The following is a 19,389-nucleotide window of genomic DNA, read 5'->3' on the forward strand; positions in this document are numbered from 1 at the left end:
TGTGTAGCGACACCTTTATAAAGACCGTCAAATCATGTAACATCCCTTCAAATCTTGACAAGAGAGTGTGCAAGTTGTTGAATGCATGGTCAATTATCGAGTAAAAACTCACTCTCATGATGATCCATATGCATTTTCTAGGAGCTATCTGCTGTGACCTAAAAATAGAAGAAAAGTAATGAAATTTCTTAGCAGTGTAAAAGATGGAGAAGTAAAAATGAGAAAATCCCATACATATATTACATTGTCTAATGTGTTATACATTGGCTTTGGTCTGCGCAGAAATTAAGCTGCTATCACCTAATTCCCTGGAGATAATTTTGAGTCACGTATTGAACTACACTCTTAATACAAGGACTTTTCTCAATAGTACGATAATTTAAAAAAGTTATGCTTATATTATTATAGTAGAAGAAGTTATTACAAATATATGATAGTTTTTGCCACATAGGAGAGAGGGTGAACGGAAATTTTTTTTTTAAAAGGGAACTCGTCTCTTCAAGAGACGAGTTCCATAAAAAAAAAATTCTCACTTACTCAAGGGAACTCGTCTCTTCAAGAGACAAGTTACATGAAAAAAAATATATATATATTTTTAAAAAAATTCCCAAATTAAAAAAAAAAAAAAATTCCTCAATTCCTCAAGGAAACTCGTCTCTTTAAGAGACGAGTTCCCATTAAAATATATATATATATATATATATATATATATATATATATATATATATTAAAAAAATTCACAAATTAAAAAAAAAAAAAAAAAACAATTTAGAACTAAAGGGAACTCGTCTCTTGAAGAGACGAGTTCCCATAGAAAAAAATATATATTTTTTTTAAAATATATATTTTTATTTAAAAAAAAAATTCCCAATTTAAAAAAAAAATAAAAAACAATTCCTCAAGGTAACTCGTCTCTTCAAGAGACGAGTTCCCATGAAAAAAAATTATATATTTTAAAAAAATTCCCAAACCCTCAAGGGAACTCGTTTCTTGAAGAGACGAGTTCCCATGGAATTTTTTTTTTTAAATATATATATATTTTTTTAAAAATTCCCAAATTTAAAAAAAAAAAAAAAAGAATTTCCTCAAGGAACTCGTCTCTTCAAGAGACGAGTTCACATGGGAAAAAAAATACCCATGGAAAAAAATATATATATATTTTTTAAATATATATATATATATATATATATATATTTTAAAAAATTCCCAAATTATAAAAAAAAAAAAAAAATTCCTCAAGGAACTTGTCTCTTCAAGAGACGAGTTCCCATGAAAAAAAAAAAATTTTAAAAATATATATATATAAAATTCCCAAATTAAAAAAAAGAAAAGTAGGAATTTCCTCAAGTGAACTCGTGTCTTGAAGAAACGAGTTCCCTTGAGGAATTTTTTTTTTTTTTTGGGAATTTAATATATATATATTTCATGGAAATTCCTAGGAAATTTTTTTTTAAATTTGGGAATTTTTTTTCCATGGCGAATTGTTTTTTTTTTTTTTTTTCATTTGGGAATTTTAAAAAAATATATATATTTTTTCATGGAACTCGTCTCTTGAAGAGACGAGTTCCCTTGTGGAATTTTTTTTTTTTTTAAATTTGTGATTTTTTTTAAATATATTCTTTTTTTTTCAATTTGGGAATTTTTTTTAAGAAAATATTTTTTTTCCATGGGAACTCATCTCTGAGTTCCCTTGAGGAAATTCCTTTATTTTTATTTTATTTGGAATTTTTTTTTCCATGGGAACTCGTCTCTTGAAGAGACGAGTTCCCTTGAGGAATTTTTTGTTTTTTTAATTTGGGAATTTTTAAAAATATATATATATAAAAAAAATATTTTTTTTCTATGGGAACTCGTCTCTTCAAGAGACGAGTTCTCTTGAGTAAATGGAGAATTTTTTTTCATGAAACTCGTCTTTTGAAAAGACTAGTTCCCTTTTTTAAAAAAATTTATCCGTTCACCCTCTCTCATCTCTCCTATCTCCTCTTTCCTCTCTCTTATGTGGCAAAAATTAGCATATATTTGTAATAACTTCTTCTACTATAATAATTTAAGCATAACTTTTTTAAATTATCGTACTATTGAGAAAAACCCCTTAATACAATGGGTCTCTTGCTTTTTGCTCATGGCATCGCCACTCCTTTGGCAGCATCCACTAAGAACTTAGTTTGGGTCAAAGCTCAAGAATTGTTCCTGTAAGAACGAGTCCATGTGTTGTTGTTTTGTGGATGTTATTAAGCTTGGATCTAATTGAATTCGGACAAAAGAAACGAGAAATAGAGAAAAGCTAAAGGCATCCACTTTTTGGTCCTTGGAAATTTATCTACTCTTCCTCGCGTCGCCAGTCCACCCCAAGATGATTCCTTTCTCCCTTCGCCCAATCATTTGCCGAATGCTTCCAATTAAATTATTTTGCCTTCGCTTTCCATGTAAAACCCAAATATACTTTCAACTCAGCCTGCCCATCAATCTTATCTCCTCGATCAAGCTGCTCAAGTTACAGTAAGAGGACCCACCTTCACTAACACATTTTCTAGCCCTTGTAGCCATCATGTCAGCCGTTTTCAAAAGCTCATCCCGCCTCTCTTCCATCAGATCTCTCACCATTTTCTCAACAATAAGTCTATCGCAAGTATCTTTCATGTCCGAACCAAGTTTCCAAACATGGCTTACGAACCTACTGTTGATCTGTTGGTCTGCAAAGTATGGCCAGCAAATCATTGGCACGCCGGCGCATATACTCTCAAGAGTCGAGTTCCACCCACTGTGGGTGAGGAACCCACCTACTGCCGGGTGCGCTAGAACCTCTTCTTGTGGAGCCCACTCCACGATGTAACTCCTCTCCTTTGCCCCTTCCAAGAGCTCCGCCGGAGTCTGACGCTCTCCATCTTCTTCGGCAAGAGAGTCCGTCCGTATGACCCACAAGAAGCGGCTACCGCTGTTTACCAAACCGTAACAGAACTCTATGAGCTGCTTCCTTGTGATGACTGTCACGCTTCCGAAACTTACGTAGATAACAGACTTTGAAGGCTGACGGTTAAGCCACGCTATGCAGCTTCTGTCTTCTTGCCGTAAACTGTTTGAAGACTGTGACGTCGTCGATTCAGAAGCAAGCCTGGTTTCCAGGTGCGCGTGGAGAGGTCCAATGGTGTAGGTTTTTGGACAGTGATTGCGTATTTGACCGAGAATAGGTCCTTCTAAGTCTTCAAACGTATTAAGTATGAGCGCGTAGGCTCGAGGAGTTTGTTGCGTCTCCTTCGTTACAAGTAGGAGACGCTCGTCATCTAGGTTGCTGACTCGGATAAGACTCGGGAGATCTCGTTTTCGGAGAAACCCCTCCATGCCGGGAATACTGGTTACTAGCTGATCCATATCGTTACCTGTAGTTTATTCATGATCTAACTATATTGTAAAAGAAGAAAACAAAAATATAAACGAATTATAATGAACAGATGATTTCGTGGAATTCAATCTAGAAAGCATACCTTTGAGGGGAAGTTCGCCAGATTCAATGAGTTTGAGCGCAGAAAAATATGCCCAGAAGGAACAAGCACTAATGGTGCGGAAAGAAATGATGGGAATTCCAACTTCATTAGCAATATCAATGGTAAAACTCATAATCCCATCTGCTATGATGCAGTTGACCGGCGGGAGGGTATCAGAACCCTGGCCCCTTGAAATCACTAGCTCCCTAAAAATTGGTTTTGCTGTGGCTTTCAATCCCTCAAACAGATCCATCACCCGCTCACCGGTACGTGGATGGTCCGTGGTAAGCCCATCAGATATTGTTTGGAAACGGAAGCCAGGATAGCGGCTGAACCTGGTCTGAATATCGGCGTGAAGGAGGAGGCGGTGTTGGTTATATTCGGAGTTGAGGAAGGTGACGTGGAGGCCGGCGACGGAGAGAAGTTCGGCGAGTTTGAGCATGGAGTTGACGTGGCCTTGAGCCGGGAAGGGGAAGATGAGGACATGAGGAGACACTGGCCCTTGATCCATCTGACTATTGGTGGACTATTGTTACAGGATAGAACATGAATTTATGCAGTATTTGTAAGGAAATAATCGGTATATCCCAAAAAGCGCTAGTGGCTTTCTTGTCTTCATCAATGTATATTACAGCTAGGTGGACGGCAATTCTTTGACGCCGTTTCCTGTGAAATTATTTTAATTAATGGCCGGGAAAGAACTGAGGGTAAAAACAGTCTAATGTTTTTGAGAAGAAAAAATTAACGGAAAACATTTCTTTATCAATAGGGTTTCAAGATTGACGTCTGTCAACTGTTTGTCGGAGGATGTTTTCCACGACACATAAATACATTTTTGTTATACGTTTTAATACCAAATACTAGCCATGCAAAATTCTAATGCATGGCAGAAGGATCTTTAGCTGTCTATAAATATGTTACCATTATGCACCCTATCTTATTTTTTTTCTCTCTTAAAATAGAAAATAAAAGGAATTTACTAACCCTTATGTTATGTTTGATTACCACAAAGTTAAAAGGAAATGCAAGGCAAAAAAAAGCAGAGAGAAAAAGTAGAAAATAAAATATAAATAAATAAAAAATAAATTAAAAGTTAATAAATTATTTTAATACATTACATTAAATTTTTTTTTCACTTATTTAGCTATTCTATAAAAATATTAGATAATTTTAAGTGTATATATTTTTTAATAATTTTAATTATATTTTATTTTTTTTAGCATTTTTTATAATAAAACCAAATATGAATTTTTTTTTTTTTGCATTTTTTTCTCTAGTACTATCGAGGAACCAAACATGGCTCTAAACAGTGGTTTGGTCGTGGCTTTCATTCCATCAAACATATCCTTCAATTGGACACCGGTTCGCGGATGATCCAACGGCAGCCCATCGGATATCGTTTGGAAACGAAAGCCAGCATAGCGCGTGAATCTGTCCAGAATGTTGGTGTAACGGAGGAGGCGGCTGTGGGTGTAGTAGGAGTTGAGGAAGGTGATGCGGAGGCCGGCGAGGGAAAGAAGTTCGGCGAGTTTGAGCATGGAATTGACATGGCCTTGAATGGGAAAAGGGAAGACAAGGACATGGGGAGAGACAGACCGATGTTCCATGTCGAATTTTGGTAAGGTAGCACCTTAATTTCCTAACATTAACATTCATGGCCCATGACTCCATGTGGGATTTATAACGAAATAAACTCTCTTCATTGCTCCTAGTGCCCACTGCTCAGCTTCGGCCTTGTGGGCGTACACGCGTATTAATTAGGTAACCATGGTAGGTTTGAGATTCGCTCCAGTACTTCTGATTCCATGTTTTTGTATTTTATAAAGTTTTAGAAAATAGCAAATAACATGTTTTTTTTAGAAAGTAAATATATATTCAAATGCCAGCTCAGCAAGTAGTATTTTACTCTTGAAATAAAAATATATTTAAGGATGATGACGTATTTTATAACATAGTTTAACATATCTATATTTTAACTATGAGAGATTTATTTCGTCGTATCATAAAATGTGTATTATAACTACATATGTCTACACAACTTTTTAATCATGTGAAAACCGTGGTAGAAGTATTTTAGGGCTTTAGCTAGCTCCGGGATTAACAATTGACTGATTAGCATCGTGGAATTATTGACTAGAGGGATTTATAACAGAAGAAAAAACTTAAATTAAAAGTAAATGTATCTTTCACATACCATCAAAGCAATCAAGAGTGAGAATAGAAAATAGAATTATATAATTACAAAATCTTCCCAAAAGATTCTATCAATTTCCGAATTCTGCACCCAGTATTATATATTAACCGTGCTGGCCCATTGATGTCCATGGGCCATAAACTTCCTTCCCAAGTCTAACTCTTGTAAGCCCATTAGGACTGATTAAATTGAAGAAACCTAGAACTGTGGATTAAGGCCCATCACCTAGAATTTGACGATGGAAAGTGGTGGAAGGTTGGAGAGACGTCTCGTTCCTATCCAAACTGGAAGTGTCCAGAAGGGTCAGGAAACCACCACAATCCTCTTTCACCTCCTATATAGAGAGCTCATCTCTATCCCTTTCATCATCAAGAAATCGTTCGAAGCCTGCGTACGAGATATTTCGCCTTTCAGCAAATCAATTCAATTTGATCGATCGACCAAAAATGGCACTCATTTCAAGTGTTCTTGGTGGTGGCCGACGGAGCAACATCTTTGATCCCATCTCTCTAGATATCTGGGATCCCTTCGAAGGCTTTCCTTTTAGCACCACTCTTGCCAACGTTCCTAACAGCGCTCGCGAAACCTCTGCCTTCGTCAACACCCGTATTGATTGGAAAGAGACTCCCGAAGCTCATGTTTTCAAGGCGGATCTTCCAGGGTTGAAGAAGGAGGAAGTGAAGGTTGAGGTTGAAGAGGGCAGAGTACTTAAAATTAGTGGAGAGAGGAGTAAGGAGCAGGAGGAGAAAAATGATAAATGGCATCGGGTGGAGAGGAGCAGCGGCAAGTTCCTTCGCCGGTTCAGGTTGCCGGAGAATGCTAAGATGGATCAAGTCAAGGCTACTATGGAGAACGGTGTGCTAACTGTGAGGGTTCCAAAAGAAGAGGTGAAGAAGCCGGAGGTCAAGGCGATCGAGATATCTGGTTAAGTCATTAGAAGGTTGACGGCCATCAAGAGACATGATGTTTTCAAATTTAGCTACTGGGCATGTGTATGCAAGGCAGTTTTGTTATCCCTTTTTGGTTGTGTTTTTCCTTTTTATGTGGGTTTAAATAAATGTGTATCATCATAAGGTGTGTTTTAAAGTATATAAATGAATAATTTTCTTTAATTAGAAATGATTAAGATGTTTTGTTATTTGATGATTTTTTACTATTGGGTGACGTCAATATTCACCTTTGAAATGCTTCAATTAATTCTAAAATTTTGATGTTGGTGAACCCCTAGCTCCACATGAAGCCTAAAAAAACAAGGGGCTTTTATCAGGTATCGGTGAGATATCTCACCAGTGAGACTTATCATGGTTGAAATATGCGGCATTTTTGTGAAAAAATTTCCGATTTTTCGGTGAGTGGTCACCGCGGGGTCCAGCTGAAGCCATTCTGGTCAACGCTTACATTTACACTTTTTGTTTTTCCATTGCAGCCGGAGTGCTCACCGTGGGTCAGCTGAAGCCATTCCAGTCAACGCTTGCATTTACATTTTTTGTTTGTTGTGCAGCGCCTTTATAAACATGGTCCTCTTCATGCTAATATAAGTATAAGTTTTTATTTATTTATTAACTTATATAAAAGATCCTTTAACTAATGCATTTCAATATTGTGTCTTAATCTTTTGAATATTATAATTGGTAATACCTTTGTGAATATATCAATTAAATTATCACTACTTCTCTAGAGATCATGCATATAAATGAACTTTAGTGAAATATGTTTGTTGTTGTCTTTTTTTTCTAATATAACCTCATTTAATTATGTATGCAACATTATCTTTATAAATTATTCCTAATTTCTTTTAGATCGAGGATAGTATACATGATTTCTGAATATGTTGGATTGTAGATATTGGTCATATACACATATGTATTAACCTTAAAAGTTTTAATTTAAAATTTCAATTGTTTATATGTAATTTTAAATTCTTTATTTTTAAATTTCAAATTATTTGTTTGCATATTCTATTTGTTAAATCAAAGTACTAATAACTTTAATAAAATATGCAAAAATTCTAACAAACTTATATTGAAAAACTACTATTTCAAACTTTAAAATTTGAAGTGATTTTTGAAGATATAAAATAAATTTATATTTTTAAATAAAATATTAAGGTTATTTTTTGTTCTTAGAAAATTTGAGAAAAAATATAAAGAAAAGAAAATATAAAGAAAAATAGAAGGAAAGAAAAAATGAAGGAAAAAAAAAAGATTTAAAATTGATAAATTATTTTTATATATTTCTTAAAACTCATTTAACCTATTTCTCTCCATTATATAAATTTTTGGGGAATTTTAATTATATTTGGTTTTTTTTTTTTTTTGTGATGAAATTGAATATGCAAAAACAATTTTTCCTTATAATTTTTTTTAGTACTTTTTAAAAATCAAACACAACCTAAAAGTTTCTTTTCTTAAAAAAAAAAAAAAAAAACAAAATAGGTAGAAAACAACCAACCACTAAATTTTTTATTTTGAAATCTAAAGTTTTAAATTTTTAAATAATTTTAATTACAATATAAATAAATAGGAATGTGACAAGTATTTAATCCACCTAATGAACAGACGCATGCAAAAACGACCGGCACGGACCAAAGGTTTAAAAATTGGATTCAACCATGAATCGCGTTATCAATTCAATCAAGAGATTAGATTTTCTACCCTTCACATCCTGTGAACTATTGGTCCAACATTTGTTTTTATAAGAACCATTTTCTTGATTACTGGAGTTTTATTTTTTTATTTTTTGCCATTTTTATGGTGATGCCTTTTTTTTATTGTGTCCCCGCACCACTTCAATCATTTGTTACCCTTTTCTTTATTGCTGGCACTCTGTTTGTTTTTTTTTTTTTTTGGTCATTTCTTATCCCTTTCTCTATCATTGGCGCATTTTTTTCTTTCTTTCTTTTTAAAAATATTAATTTGGGAATTTTCAAATTTAAATTCTGATTTTTTTTTTTCAAATATTTATACCAACACACTTTTTCAAAAACTGGACTGGACTAGGCCATCCGACCACTGGCCTGTCACGGTTCCGATCCGGTCATTTAGCATGAAAAATGTTCGGACCGGAATTAGGTCGGTTAAACTGGTGGTTCGATCGGAGAACCCAATAAACCGGACGGTTCTCTTCGAACCGTCCGATTCAATTTTATTTATTTTTTCCATTGTCGTCATCCCCCGCCGGTAGGACCCACCTCGCGTTGGAAAAGCCCGTTCTCGTCGTCCCTCGCTGCTGGAAAAGCACTCTACAGTCTACGCTGCAAAGCCACCCCCGCGACCCCGCTGAAACCCCCCCATCCAGCGCTGGAAAAGCCCCTCCTCTTGTCGTCCCCCACCGGCAGAACCCCCCACTCCCTGTGACCTTACTGGAAAAGCCCCCCTCGTCTTTTCTCGCCGGCAGGACCCACCCTTCTTGTAAAGCCACCCCTTACAAAGCCACCCACCCATCCCCTGCGTTTCCTCGCCCCCCTGGGAGAGAGAATTCTTAGAAAGAGAAAGAGTTTATAGAGAGAGGAGATGAGAAGGGAGGGGAAGAGAGAGAGAGGAGGGGCGTGCATGTAACCAGGGACAACACGTAGATAACGCACACAGATATCATCACACACAAATATCCTATCAGATGGCGTAGATATGAGAGAGGTGGACCCACTTTTCAGTAATTAAATTTAATTTTCTCATTCTTGCCTCCAATTTACATGTTATTATATTTTATATCCTAATTTTACAAAACTTTATTTAGTTATAGAAAGAGAAAAAAGCTTTATTATATTTTTGGCCTTGTAGGTGTTTGGCCTCCATCCTTTTCATCCCGACCTTTCAACTTCATCCACAAATTAATTTGCTTTAGACGTGGATGTTTTTAACTCATATCAAATTATGAGCCTCCTCATCATGTGATTTGAAAACACTATTTTGTTTTTTAAAATCAAAATTTAAAATAAATTTTTATTTTTATTTTTATAATTATTTTAAATTTTAATGATTTATAAATTATATATTTATGACTTCGACCGTCAATCCGACCATTGAACTGTGAACCAATAACTTTTTCGGTATAATAATCGATCTGGTTCTAAAAACATTGTTTTTTTCCACAAGCATAAGCCAACCACTAGGTTAGATGTAGCTTCAAATATTTTAACGATATAGTATTATTTTCCATCTATTTCCCATGCTATGATTTATAACAATTAAATATTTTTTAAATCTTTAAATTAAATAATTTAAATGCGGGGATGATTATAAGAAAAAATATAAATAAAAAAATACATTTTAAAAATAATTAAACAATGAAATATATTTGCTATTTTAACGTCAAATATGTTTTTTTTTTTTTTGGTAAAAGCCAAACAATTTCGATGACCCATTAAATTCCTTTTGGTGTTAAAAGCCTAATAGTCCCATTCTGATCGGGTCGGTAAGGAAATTTGGAAATGGGCCTGGAATTGTGAAATAAGGCCTAGTAAGGATGAAAAAAGGCCAAGTAGATGATGGAAGGTAGTAGAAGATTGCAGAAACATCTCGTTCCTCTCCAAAGTCCAAACAGGAAATATCTCAGAAACGTCGGGAAAGTACCACAACTCTCCGTCACCCTCAATATGTAGCAAGTCTAGGGATGGCAACGGGGCGGGTTTTTTCGGGTACCCGCCCCGCCCCGCCCCTAATGGGATGGGATAAAAATGTATTAAACGGGTTTGGGACGGGTATGAGATTTTTTTTAAAACCCGGGGCGGGTTCGGGGCGGGTTTGGGTATTCCCCCGCCCCACCCCGCCCTCGTTTACATATAAAGTAAACCAACAGCAAAGTGAAGAGCGGCTGCATTTTTTCCCAATTTTGATCAGTTTTTCTGTCTTCGATCGAAATCTTTGGAGTTTCTGAAGACTTTCAGTGTTCAATTTCAACTCAGGTAAGTCCTCAAGCGTCGTCGTTTTAGGCTCAGCTTTTCAAGACGCTATCAATTTCTCTTACTCGTTTGGAGCTCCGGATCGCCGATTTAGGGTTCGATCGATGTGTTTAGGTTCTTGTCTTTTGGGTTTTTGTTTGATTTTCTATTTTTGAGTGTTAATTTTTTTTTTGTTTGCTTTTTTTATTTTCTCTAAATCTTTTGGGGTTTAAAGATTGGAATTTGAGGTGCGAGGTGTGAAAAAGAACTTATCTTTGTTGGGTTTGTGAGGTTTGGAGATTTGGATTTGTGTTGGGAGTCGATTGAAGTCGTTTTGTGATGATTTTAGTGAGGGTTTGGAGTGACAGGCCATCGAGATTCTGAACCCCTGTTTTGTATTAGGAGTTCGATTCGTTGATTGGTTGCCCTTTTGTAGAATGTTTGAAGCTTTACTTGATCTAAAAACTCATCAATTGTACAGCGGTTCACTGAAGAAATCGCTGAGCTAGTCCAATTCTAGAATGTTCAGAATCAAAGCTTGTTGCTTGGTTTTGGTTTTTTTTGGCTTTCCTCTTGTGTTTGGTAACGCCCAACTCCGTATGCTCAGGCACAAAGCTTCCCCATTTCTTTTGGTGCACAACAAGGACTCTGGAGTTTCTGGCCTTGATTTTGGGTGTAAACTGCTTGATGGGATGAGGGAAATGTCAGGTTTTGCTCACTTTGTTGTGTAACTGGAAGTTTATTTGAATCTTGTGGTGTACTTGAGTGAGTGTTTGTAGATTGTTATTTTGGAAAGATGGTGCCATCCGGGCCACCCACTCCCATAGGTGGAGCCCAACCTGTTCCCCCTTCACTTTTGCGTTCGAATTCTGGTATGTTAGGAGCTCAGACGGGTTCTGTGCCACCCCAAACAGGGTTCCCTTCGCTTGTGTCTCCAAGAACTCAATACAAATTTTTTAAAAGTAATTTAAAAAAAAAAAAAGCTAAGCGGGGCGGGGCGGGGCGGGGCGGGTATGGGAAATTCCCATAACCGCCCCGCCCCGCCCCGTTTAATTTTTTAAACGGGACGGGGATGGGAATTGATTTTGCTAAACGGGACGGGGTTGGGATGGGGGCGACCCGTCCCGAACCCGCCCCGTTGCCATTCCTAAGCAAGTCCTCTCCATCAATTTGATCATCAAGAAATTGTTCGAAGCTTGCATAGAAGAAGTTCTTGGTATTCTCAGCAAATCAATTCGACAACGTACGTAGAAAATGTCGCTTATTCCAAGTATTTTGGGTGGTGGCCAACGAAGTAGCATTTCGATCCTTTCTCCCTAGACATCTGGGATTCTTTCGAAGGCTTTCCTTTCAACGCCACTCTTTCCAACATTCCCAGCACTGTTGGCGAGACCTCGGCCTTCGCCAACACACGTGTTGATTGGAAAGAGACACTGGTAGCTCATGTTTTCAAGGCGGATCTTCCAGGGTTGAAGAAGGAGGAAGTGAAAGTTGAGGTTGAAGAGGGAAGAGTCCTTCAAATCAGCGGAGAGAGGAGTAAGGAGCAAGAGGAGAAGAACGACAAGTGGCATCGCATGGATAGGAGTAGCGGGAAGTTCCTTTGCAGATTCAGGTTGCCAGAAGATGCAAAAACGGATGAGGTCAAAGCTAGCATAGAGAATGGAGTGCTGACTATGACGATTCCGAAAGAAGAGGTGAAGAAGGCTGAGGTGAAGGCCATTGAAATATCTGGCTAAGTCATTGGTCAGATTTTTTCTAATTTTCTATGTAATTAAGAAGCTAATTGATTGTTTTGCTAGATTGGGCATGTATATGTAATTTGAAAGATGTGATGTGATGATTTTTGTCTTGTATTTTTATTTTGCAAATTTTCCCCTTTTTCTTATGTAAGTGTATTCTAAGTGGAATAAAGGAATAGTTGGTTTTTTCTAACTAGAAATGAGTTACCAACATGATTATCTCTTTCCTAAGGGATCCCAATTTTCACCTTTGAAATCCTTCAATTTTAAGACGTGGTTGCGCTGGGTTGATATGTTCCATATATAGGTTGGTAATTGAATCTGTTACCTCTTTGATTGATTCATATTTCTATTTCTATTCCAATGTTCAGTCATATCCACAGAAAGTGTTATATTTAATCCTGAATTTACTGTAGCTTTTCTGGCGATTATACACAATATACTCTTGAGAATATTCATCTCATCTGAGGCCATTTACTATTTTGTTCCTAATATTTGGTCCCTAATTTGGGGGAAAATGGTGTCAGAACCCAAATCCATCCACGTATTACCTCATATATGAGAAGCAGAAATTTTGTTTTGGAATTGTTTTTTAAAATAGTTTATTGTTTCTTAGAATAAAAAATAGAAATTGTTTTCTACCTTTAAAAATAAAAAATAAGATATTCTTAAAAGAATATTTTTTAGGTATTTTTAATTGTTTTTTTTATGATTTTTATAAAAAAATTTATATATATATATAATAATTAAAATTTTAAAAATAAATAAAATTTATTTTTAAAATATGGAAAATATGTTAACAACATTTTCAAGTTTTTAAACACACTTATTTTTTGTTTTTAGAAAGGGAAACTATTTTTCACATTGGAAAATTCTGGTATAATTTTTTAAATAGAAAACAATGTTTTGAGGACTTTTTTTTTTTCTTTCAAAATAAGGCCTTTTATGAAAACATATGGTATTTGTTTCAAGTTATTTTAATTTTCTTTTTAAATATTTTTTTAAAATAATTATATGAGTATTAAAAATAATTGAAAATAAAGTATTTTGTATAAAAATTATTTTTTAAAGTATTTAATTATATAAAAATCACAGACACACTTTTATTTTTAATAAACGTCAAATAATTATGTTATTATTTTTAAAATCTGTTTGTCAAGGGTTAGTTTTTTCAATAAGTGTTCCGAACACGCTTTCAAAGCCTAAATGATTCCTTTGGAGGAATTAGGGAATTAAGAAATTAAGGCATGCAGGTGTGGAATTTTAAGGGTTGCTTGGAATCTTGGGGCACTAGGACAAATAAGACTTGGCTTTGTCTTTGATAGAAAAATGTGGATCAATTTGATAGAGAAGGGTTCCACTTTTTAGGTTCCAACCCCACATTAGACGCGGCAAAAGGTCATGGTTTGCTATTATCTTATGGAGTAACATTTGATAAATAATTATTCTAAAAAAACATTCAAAAAATATATCTTCATTAAAAATATTTTTAGTAGAATTATTTGATTATATTTTCAAATAAAATATTTTCAAAAATTTGTTAATATTTTTTTCCTTTTGATAGTGAAACAGATAGTAAAACAAGACATGGCGGCTGCTGGTGATGGTGAATCGGTGATGTATGAGTGCAGAACCATTTGCTGAGGCCAAGGACTAAGGCCAAGAGAGTATGCAAGTTGTTGAATGCATGGTCAATTGTCGAGTAAAAACTCACTCTCATGATGATCCATATGCATTTTCTAGGAGCCATCTGCCGTGACCTAAAAATTGAAGAAAAGTAATGAAATTTCTTAGCAGTGTAAAAGATGGAGAAGTAAAAATGAGAAAATCCCATACATATATTACATTGTCTAATGTGTTATACATGGTCTTTGGTCTGCGCAGAAATTAAGCTGCTATCACCTAATTCCCTGGAGATAATTTTGAGTCACGTACTGAACTACACTCTTAATACAATGGGTCTCTTGCTTTTTGCTCATGGCATCGCCACTCCTTTGGCAGCATCCACTAAGAACTTAGTTTGGGTCAAAGCTCAAGAATTGTTCCTGTAAGAACTAGTCCAGGTGTTGTTGTTTTGTGGATGTTATTGAGCTTGGATCTAATTGAATTCGGACAAAAGAAACAAGAAATAGAGAAAAGCTAAAGGCATCCACTTTTCGGTCTTTGGAAATTTATCTACTCTTCGCCAGTCCACCCCAAGATTCCTTTCTCCCTGCGTCCAATCCTTTGACGAATGCTTCCAATTAAATTATTTTGCCTTCGCTTTCCATGGAAAACAATATTCCTTCTTTAGCGCATAATCATCCAAAAAATAAGCTACAATATGACATTCAAATGGCGATGCGATAAATTTCTTCTTCCATCTGGTTCCGTTATTGTTGTTGAAGAAACCCAAATATACTTGGGAAAATTGTGTTTATAGACCCTTATATGAAAAATATATAGATTTGAAAATCCATATAACTGAAATATGGATTTTACCTGTTAATAATAAAAGTATTATTGGTTTCATGCACTATTTATTGTTTATATTCCTATTTCCGAAATTACCCTCTCTTTTTTTTTTTTCTCCTCCCTGCCACCGCCCCCCCCTTCGTTTTCCCGGAAAATTCTGCTGCCGGCCCCCCTTCGTTTTCCCGGAAAATTCTGCACCCCCCCATTCGTTTCCCCGGGAAAATTCATCCTCGTGATTTTCCCCCAAGAAAACCAAAAAAATTACTTTTTTTTTTGCTCCCCGTGTTTTCTGGATCTGCCCCCCTCCCTCCCTCCCTTCCTCCCTCCATTCGTTTCCGAGAAAATTCATCCTCGTTTGATTTCCGAGAAAATCCACCCCCAAGGAAAACCAAAAAAATTGCTTTTTCTTTTGCTCCCTATGTTTTCTGGATCTGCCGTCGCCGCCGTCCCCCCCTTCATTTTCCGGGAAAATTCATCCTTGTTTGATTTCCGAGAAAATTCAATCAAAACCCCAAGGAAAACAAAAAAAATTGCTTTTTTTCCGCCCCCATTCATTTTCCGTTTGATTTCCGAGAAAATCCATGCAAAACCCTAAGGAAAACAAAAAAAATTGCTTTTTTTCCCGCCCCCATTCGTTTTCCGTTTGATTTCCGAGAAAATCTATACAAAACCCCAAGGAAAAACAAAAAAAAATTGCTTTTTTTCGGGCCCCGCATTTCGTTTTCCGGGAAAATTCGCCCTCGTTTGATTTCCGAGAAAATCCATGCAAAACCCCCAACTCGGAAATCAAACGAGGATGGAAACGGGGAGAGTGGGGTTGAGCGGCAGAGGAGGGGGAAACATAGGAGAGGAAAAAAAAAAGAAAAAAAAAAAAAAAAGGGGTAATTTCGGAAATATGAATATGAACAGTAAATAGTGCATGAAACCAATAACATTTTTATTATTAACAGGTAAAACCCATATTTCAATTATATTGGCTTCCAAATCTATATATTTTTCATATAATAGCCTATAAACCCAACTTTCCCAATATACTTTCAACTCAGGCGCCCATCAATCTTATCTCCTCGATCAAGCTGCTCAAGTTACAGTAAGAGGACCCACCTTCACTAACACATTTTCTAGCCCTTGTAGCCATCATGTCAGCCGTTTCCAAAAGCTCATCCTTCCTCTCTTCCATCAGATCTCTCACCATTTTCTCAACAATAAGCCTATCGCAAGTATCTTTCATGTCCGAACCAAGTTTCCAAACATGGCTTACGAACCTACTGTTGATCTGTTGGTCTGCAAAGTATGGCCAGCAAATCATTGGCACGCCGGCGCATATACTCTCAAGAGTCGAGTTCCACCCACTGTGGGTGAGGAACCCACCTACTGCCGGGTGCGCTAGAACCTCTTCTTGTGGAGCCCACTCCACGATGTAACTCCTCTCCTTTGCCCCTTCCATGAGCTCTGCCGGAGTCTGATGCTCTCCATCTTCTTCGGCAAGAGAGTCCGTCCGTATGACCCACAAGAAGCGGCTACTGCTGTTTACCAAACCGTAACAGAACTCTATGAGCTGCTTCCTTGAGATGACTACCATGCTTCCGAAGCTTACATAGATAACAGACTTTGAAGGCTGGTGATCAAGCCACGCTATGCAGCTTCTGTCTTCTTGCCGGAAACTATTTGAAGACTGTGACGTCGTCGATTCAGAAGCAAGCCTGGTTTTCAAGTGCGCGTGGAGAGGTCCAATGGTGTAGGTTTTTGGACAGTGATTGCGTATTTGACCGAGAATAGGTCCTTCTAAGTCTTCAAACGTATTAAGTATGAGCGCGTGGGCTCGAGGAGTTTGTTGCGTCTCCTTCGTTACAAGTAGGAGACCCTCGTCATCTAGGTTGCTGACTCGGAGAAGACTCGGGAGATCTCGTTTTCGGAGAAACCCCTCCATGCCGGGAATACTGGTTACTAGCTGATCCATATCGTTACCTGTAGTTTATTCATGATCGTAACTATATTGTAAAAGAAGAAAACAAAAATATAAACGAATTATAATGAACAGATGATTTCGTGGAATTCAATCTAGAAAGCATACCTTTGAGGGGAAGTTCACCAGATTCAATGAGTTTGAGCGCAGAAAAATATGCCCAGAAGGAACAAGCACTAACGGTGCGGAAAGAAATGATGGGAATTCCAACTTCATTAGCAATATCAATGGTAAAACTCATCATCCCATCTGCTATGATGCAGCTGACCGGCGGGCGGGTATCAGAACCCTGGCCCCTTGAAATCATTAGCTCCCTAAAAATTGGTTTTGCTGTGGCTTTCAATCCCTCAAACAGATCCATCACCCGCTCACCGGTACGTGGATGGTCCGTGGTAAGCCCATCAGATATTGTTTGGAAACGGAAGCCGGGATAGCGGCTGAACCTGGTCTGAATATCGGTGTGAAGGAAGAGGCGGTGTTGGTTATAGTCGGAGTTGAGGAAGGTGACGTGGAGGCCGACGACGGAGAGAAGTTCGGCGAGTTTGAGCATGGAGTTGACGTGGCCTTGAGACGGGAAGGGGAAGATTAGGACATGAGGAGACACTGGCCCTTGATCCATCTGACTATTGGTGGACTATTGTTGCAGAATAGAACATGAATTTATGCAGTATTTGTAAGGAAATAATCGGTATATTCCAAAAAGAGCAAGTGGCTTTCTTGTCTTCATCAATGTATAGTATAGCTAGGTGGATGGCAATTCTCTGATGCCGTTTCCTATGAAATTATTTTAATTAATTAATGGGAAAGAACTGATCGGGTGATTGTTAACTATGTTGTCCCTTGTGTTTTTGTTTTGCAAAATTTTCCCTTTAATTTGTTATATAAGTGGTGTTGATGGCCGGTGTTACCAAGACCACTTCAATTTTGTGATGTACTCGTCTCCTCAATTGAAGATGATGCTTCCTTTTTCTGACCTGCAAAAGATGTCTAGATAGGGGTCCAGACACCCTCAAATGCCTTTGTTAGTTTTATTCTCTAACATATTAATATTTTTATGGACCATTCTCCTTAGGAATGCTTACTTTCTTTGACCATGTGAGGACCTTTTATAGTGTCAGGAGCTTCATCCCTTTGAATGGTGGAAAGACTTTTTGGCTGTCATGATGGTGCTTAGAGAATGACAGAGTTATCATTATCCTACAAGCGGCTGTCAGAGATTGCTGGAGGGATGGTTTGTCGTCATCCTTGTCTTTTCACTCTGTAGGCGGCGCAGGGCAAGTCGTGGCAGGTTTTCTAAAGTGACCCAAGAAGGTCCTGTCGAGCATACTTTTGGCAAAATGAGTAATGATTGTCCGTGAAACGCGATCAAGAATCTTGTTTAAGACGCTAGCCACTGGGTCCGGACTGAACATTCAAACAGGGGGTACATACCGCATGTTAGTCCACGTGCTCTTTCGGACAGAGGGTTAGACGCGCCACGTGTCCAATGGAGTAGTACCTTGTGAGGCCGCCACGTGTACGTTTAGGGGTGGTCCCTACAAGTGGAATAAAAGAATAATTGGTTTTCTCTAACTAGAAATGAATTGATTTATTTGGTTCTTGATGATCCTTCTTACTATCGACATGATTCTCTCTTTCCTGAGTGATCCCAATTTTTGCATTCAAAATCCTTGAGTTTTAAAACTTGTTATTGGGTTATTATATTTCACCCGTTGGTAATTGAATTTATTGCCATCTTAAAGTGAAAAGTGACAACCATGAACCGGGCCATAGATTTTAAATTAATGTTAATTAATTAGTTAAGATGTGTCCTTTAAAGCTTGGGAAATTTATTAACTAATGAAACCCAAACATGGAGGTATAATAATTAAGTTTAATCTACATCTATAAGTCTGTATGAGGTGGAATCAAGGGCAGGGTTACGATTCCAGCCAAAGCTTGATTCCTGACACTTTTTAAAAAAATACTCCTAATATTAAAATATTAGGGGTTTCAAGGGGCCACTAGAGGACCCTTGAAAAAGTGATGGTGGTAAACGACAAAGAGTAGCAACGCGTCCATCCTTCATGAGAGGTGAGTGCAAATGGTTTGAGTATTTTGATGAAATTTTCTTAAAGTAAAAAAAATTGAGTGTTACACATACATGATGAGAGGTTTTGTCACATGGTTACTTAATATAAACTGAGCAATTATAGGAATTATTGATGCAGTCCACCGATAACTTCCTTTGATATCATCTCAACTTTTTTATATGACAGATCCAAAATCCAATGGGATTGTTTCCTTATTCAACGGGATTATTTGCTTTATTCGTGAGTTGTCGGCAATGTGTCTATCCTTCAAACCATGTATCTACCAGGAAATCATACAAAGTGCATAGTTGGTAGTCAAATGGACCCACTTTTCTATTGTTTTAGGCGTCTATTCAGGTATTAAACTTCTGGATCGTCCCAGTACCGCATCCCTATTGTGCTTTTATCTTAAATTCTTTTTTGACTTTAATCCAATTTTCAATAATTGAAGTCATAACAATAATTTTTAAAGCATGGTTGTAGACACGTGCAGATTCCTTTTTCCTTTATTTGATAAAAAATATTATTTTTTAAAAAATACTTAAATTCTTTACTTTTTTTTGTTTTATTTTTAAAGAGCAAAAAAAAAACTGTATGACTCCA

The 19,389-nt window shown here is 36.8% G+C and overlaps 3 protein-coding genes and 1 pseudogene across 3 annotated transcripts; 2 read left to right on the forward strand and 2 right to left on the reverse strand.

Annotated features, from left to right (window-relative positions):
- Positions 1-2,184: 2,184 nt before the first annotated feature.
- Positions 2,185-4,079, reverse strand: LOC100251302 (7-deoxyloganetic acid glucosyltransferase). The gene is made up of 2 exons (XM_019224583.2): positions 3,483-4,079; positions 2,185-3,377 (listed from the first exon to the last, which is right to left on the reverse strand). The coding sequence occupies exons 1-2, from the start codon at positions 3,991-3,993 to the stop codon at positions 2,446-2,448; spliced, it is 1,443 nt and encodes a 480-aa protein (XP_019080128.1). The 5' UTR covers positions 3,994-4,079; the 3' UTR covers positions 2,185-2,445.
- A 711-nt stretch (positions 4,080-4,790) lies between these two features.
- LOC100263355 (18.1 kDa class I heat shock protein) lies at positions 4,791-6,795 on the forward strand. Its single transcript, XM_002280785.5, has one exon. The coding sequence runs from the start codon at positions 6,123-6,125 to the stop codon at positions 6,603-6,605; it is 483 nt and encodes a 160-aa protein (XP_002280821.1). The 5' UTR covers positions 4,791-6,122; the 3' UTR covers positions 6,606-6,795.
- Positions 6,796-11,760: 4,965 nt separating this feature from the next.
- On the forward strand, positions 11,761-12,386 carry LOC100241086 (17.3 kDa class I heat shock protein-like; annotated as a pseudogene).
- A 3,278-nt stretch (positions 12,387-15,664) lies between these two features.
- Positions 15,665-17,466, reverse strand: LOC100261545 (7-deoxyloganetic acid glucosyltransferase). Its single transcript, XM_010660193.3, has 2 exons — positions 16,823-17,466; positions 15,665-16,716 (listed from the first exon to the last, which is right to left on the reverse strand). Exons 1-2 carry the CDS (start codon positions 17,331-17,333, stop codon positions 15,791-15,793), a joined length of 1,437 nt encoding a protein of 478 aa, XP_010658495.1. The 5' UTR covers positions 17,334-17,466; the 3' UTR covers positions 15,665-15,790.
- Between the last annotated feature and the right edge of the window lie 1,923 nt (positions 17,467-19,389).

The sequence above is a fragment of the Vitis vinifera genome, chromosome 13 (assembly GCF_030704535.1).
Source record: "Vitis vinifera cultivar Pinot Noir 40024 chromosome 13, ASM3070453v1".
Taxonomy (NCBI): domain Eukaryota; kingdom Viridiplantae; phylum Streptophyta; class Magnoliopsida; order Vitales; family Vitaceae; genus Vitis; species Vitis vinifera.

Coding starts and splice junctions, on each gene's coding strand:
- LOC100261545 (XM_010660193.3), bottom strand. CDS start 17,333: ATGGATCAAGGGCCAGTGTCTCCTCATGTCCTAATCTTCCCCTTCCCG. Junction 16,717..16,822: donor TGGTGAACTTCCCCTCAAAG/GTATGCTTTCTA, acceptor AATAAACTACAG/GTAACGATATGGATCAGCTA.
- LOC100251302 (XM_019224583.2), bottom strand. CDS start 3,993: ATGGATCAAGGGCCAGTGTCTCCTCATGTCCTCATCTTCCCCTTCCCG. Junction 3,378..3,482: donor TGGCGAACTTCCCCTCAAAG/GTATGCTTTCTA, acceptor AATAAACTACAG/GTAACGATATGGATCAGCTA.
- LOC100263355 (XM_002280785.5), top strand. CDS start 6,123: ATGGCACTCATTTCAAGTGTTCTTGGTGGTGGCCGACGGAGCAACATC.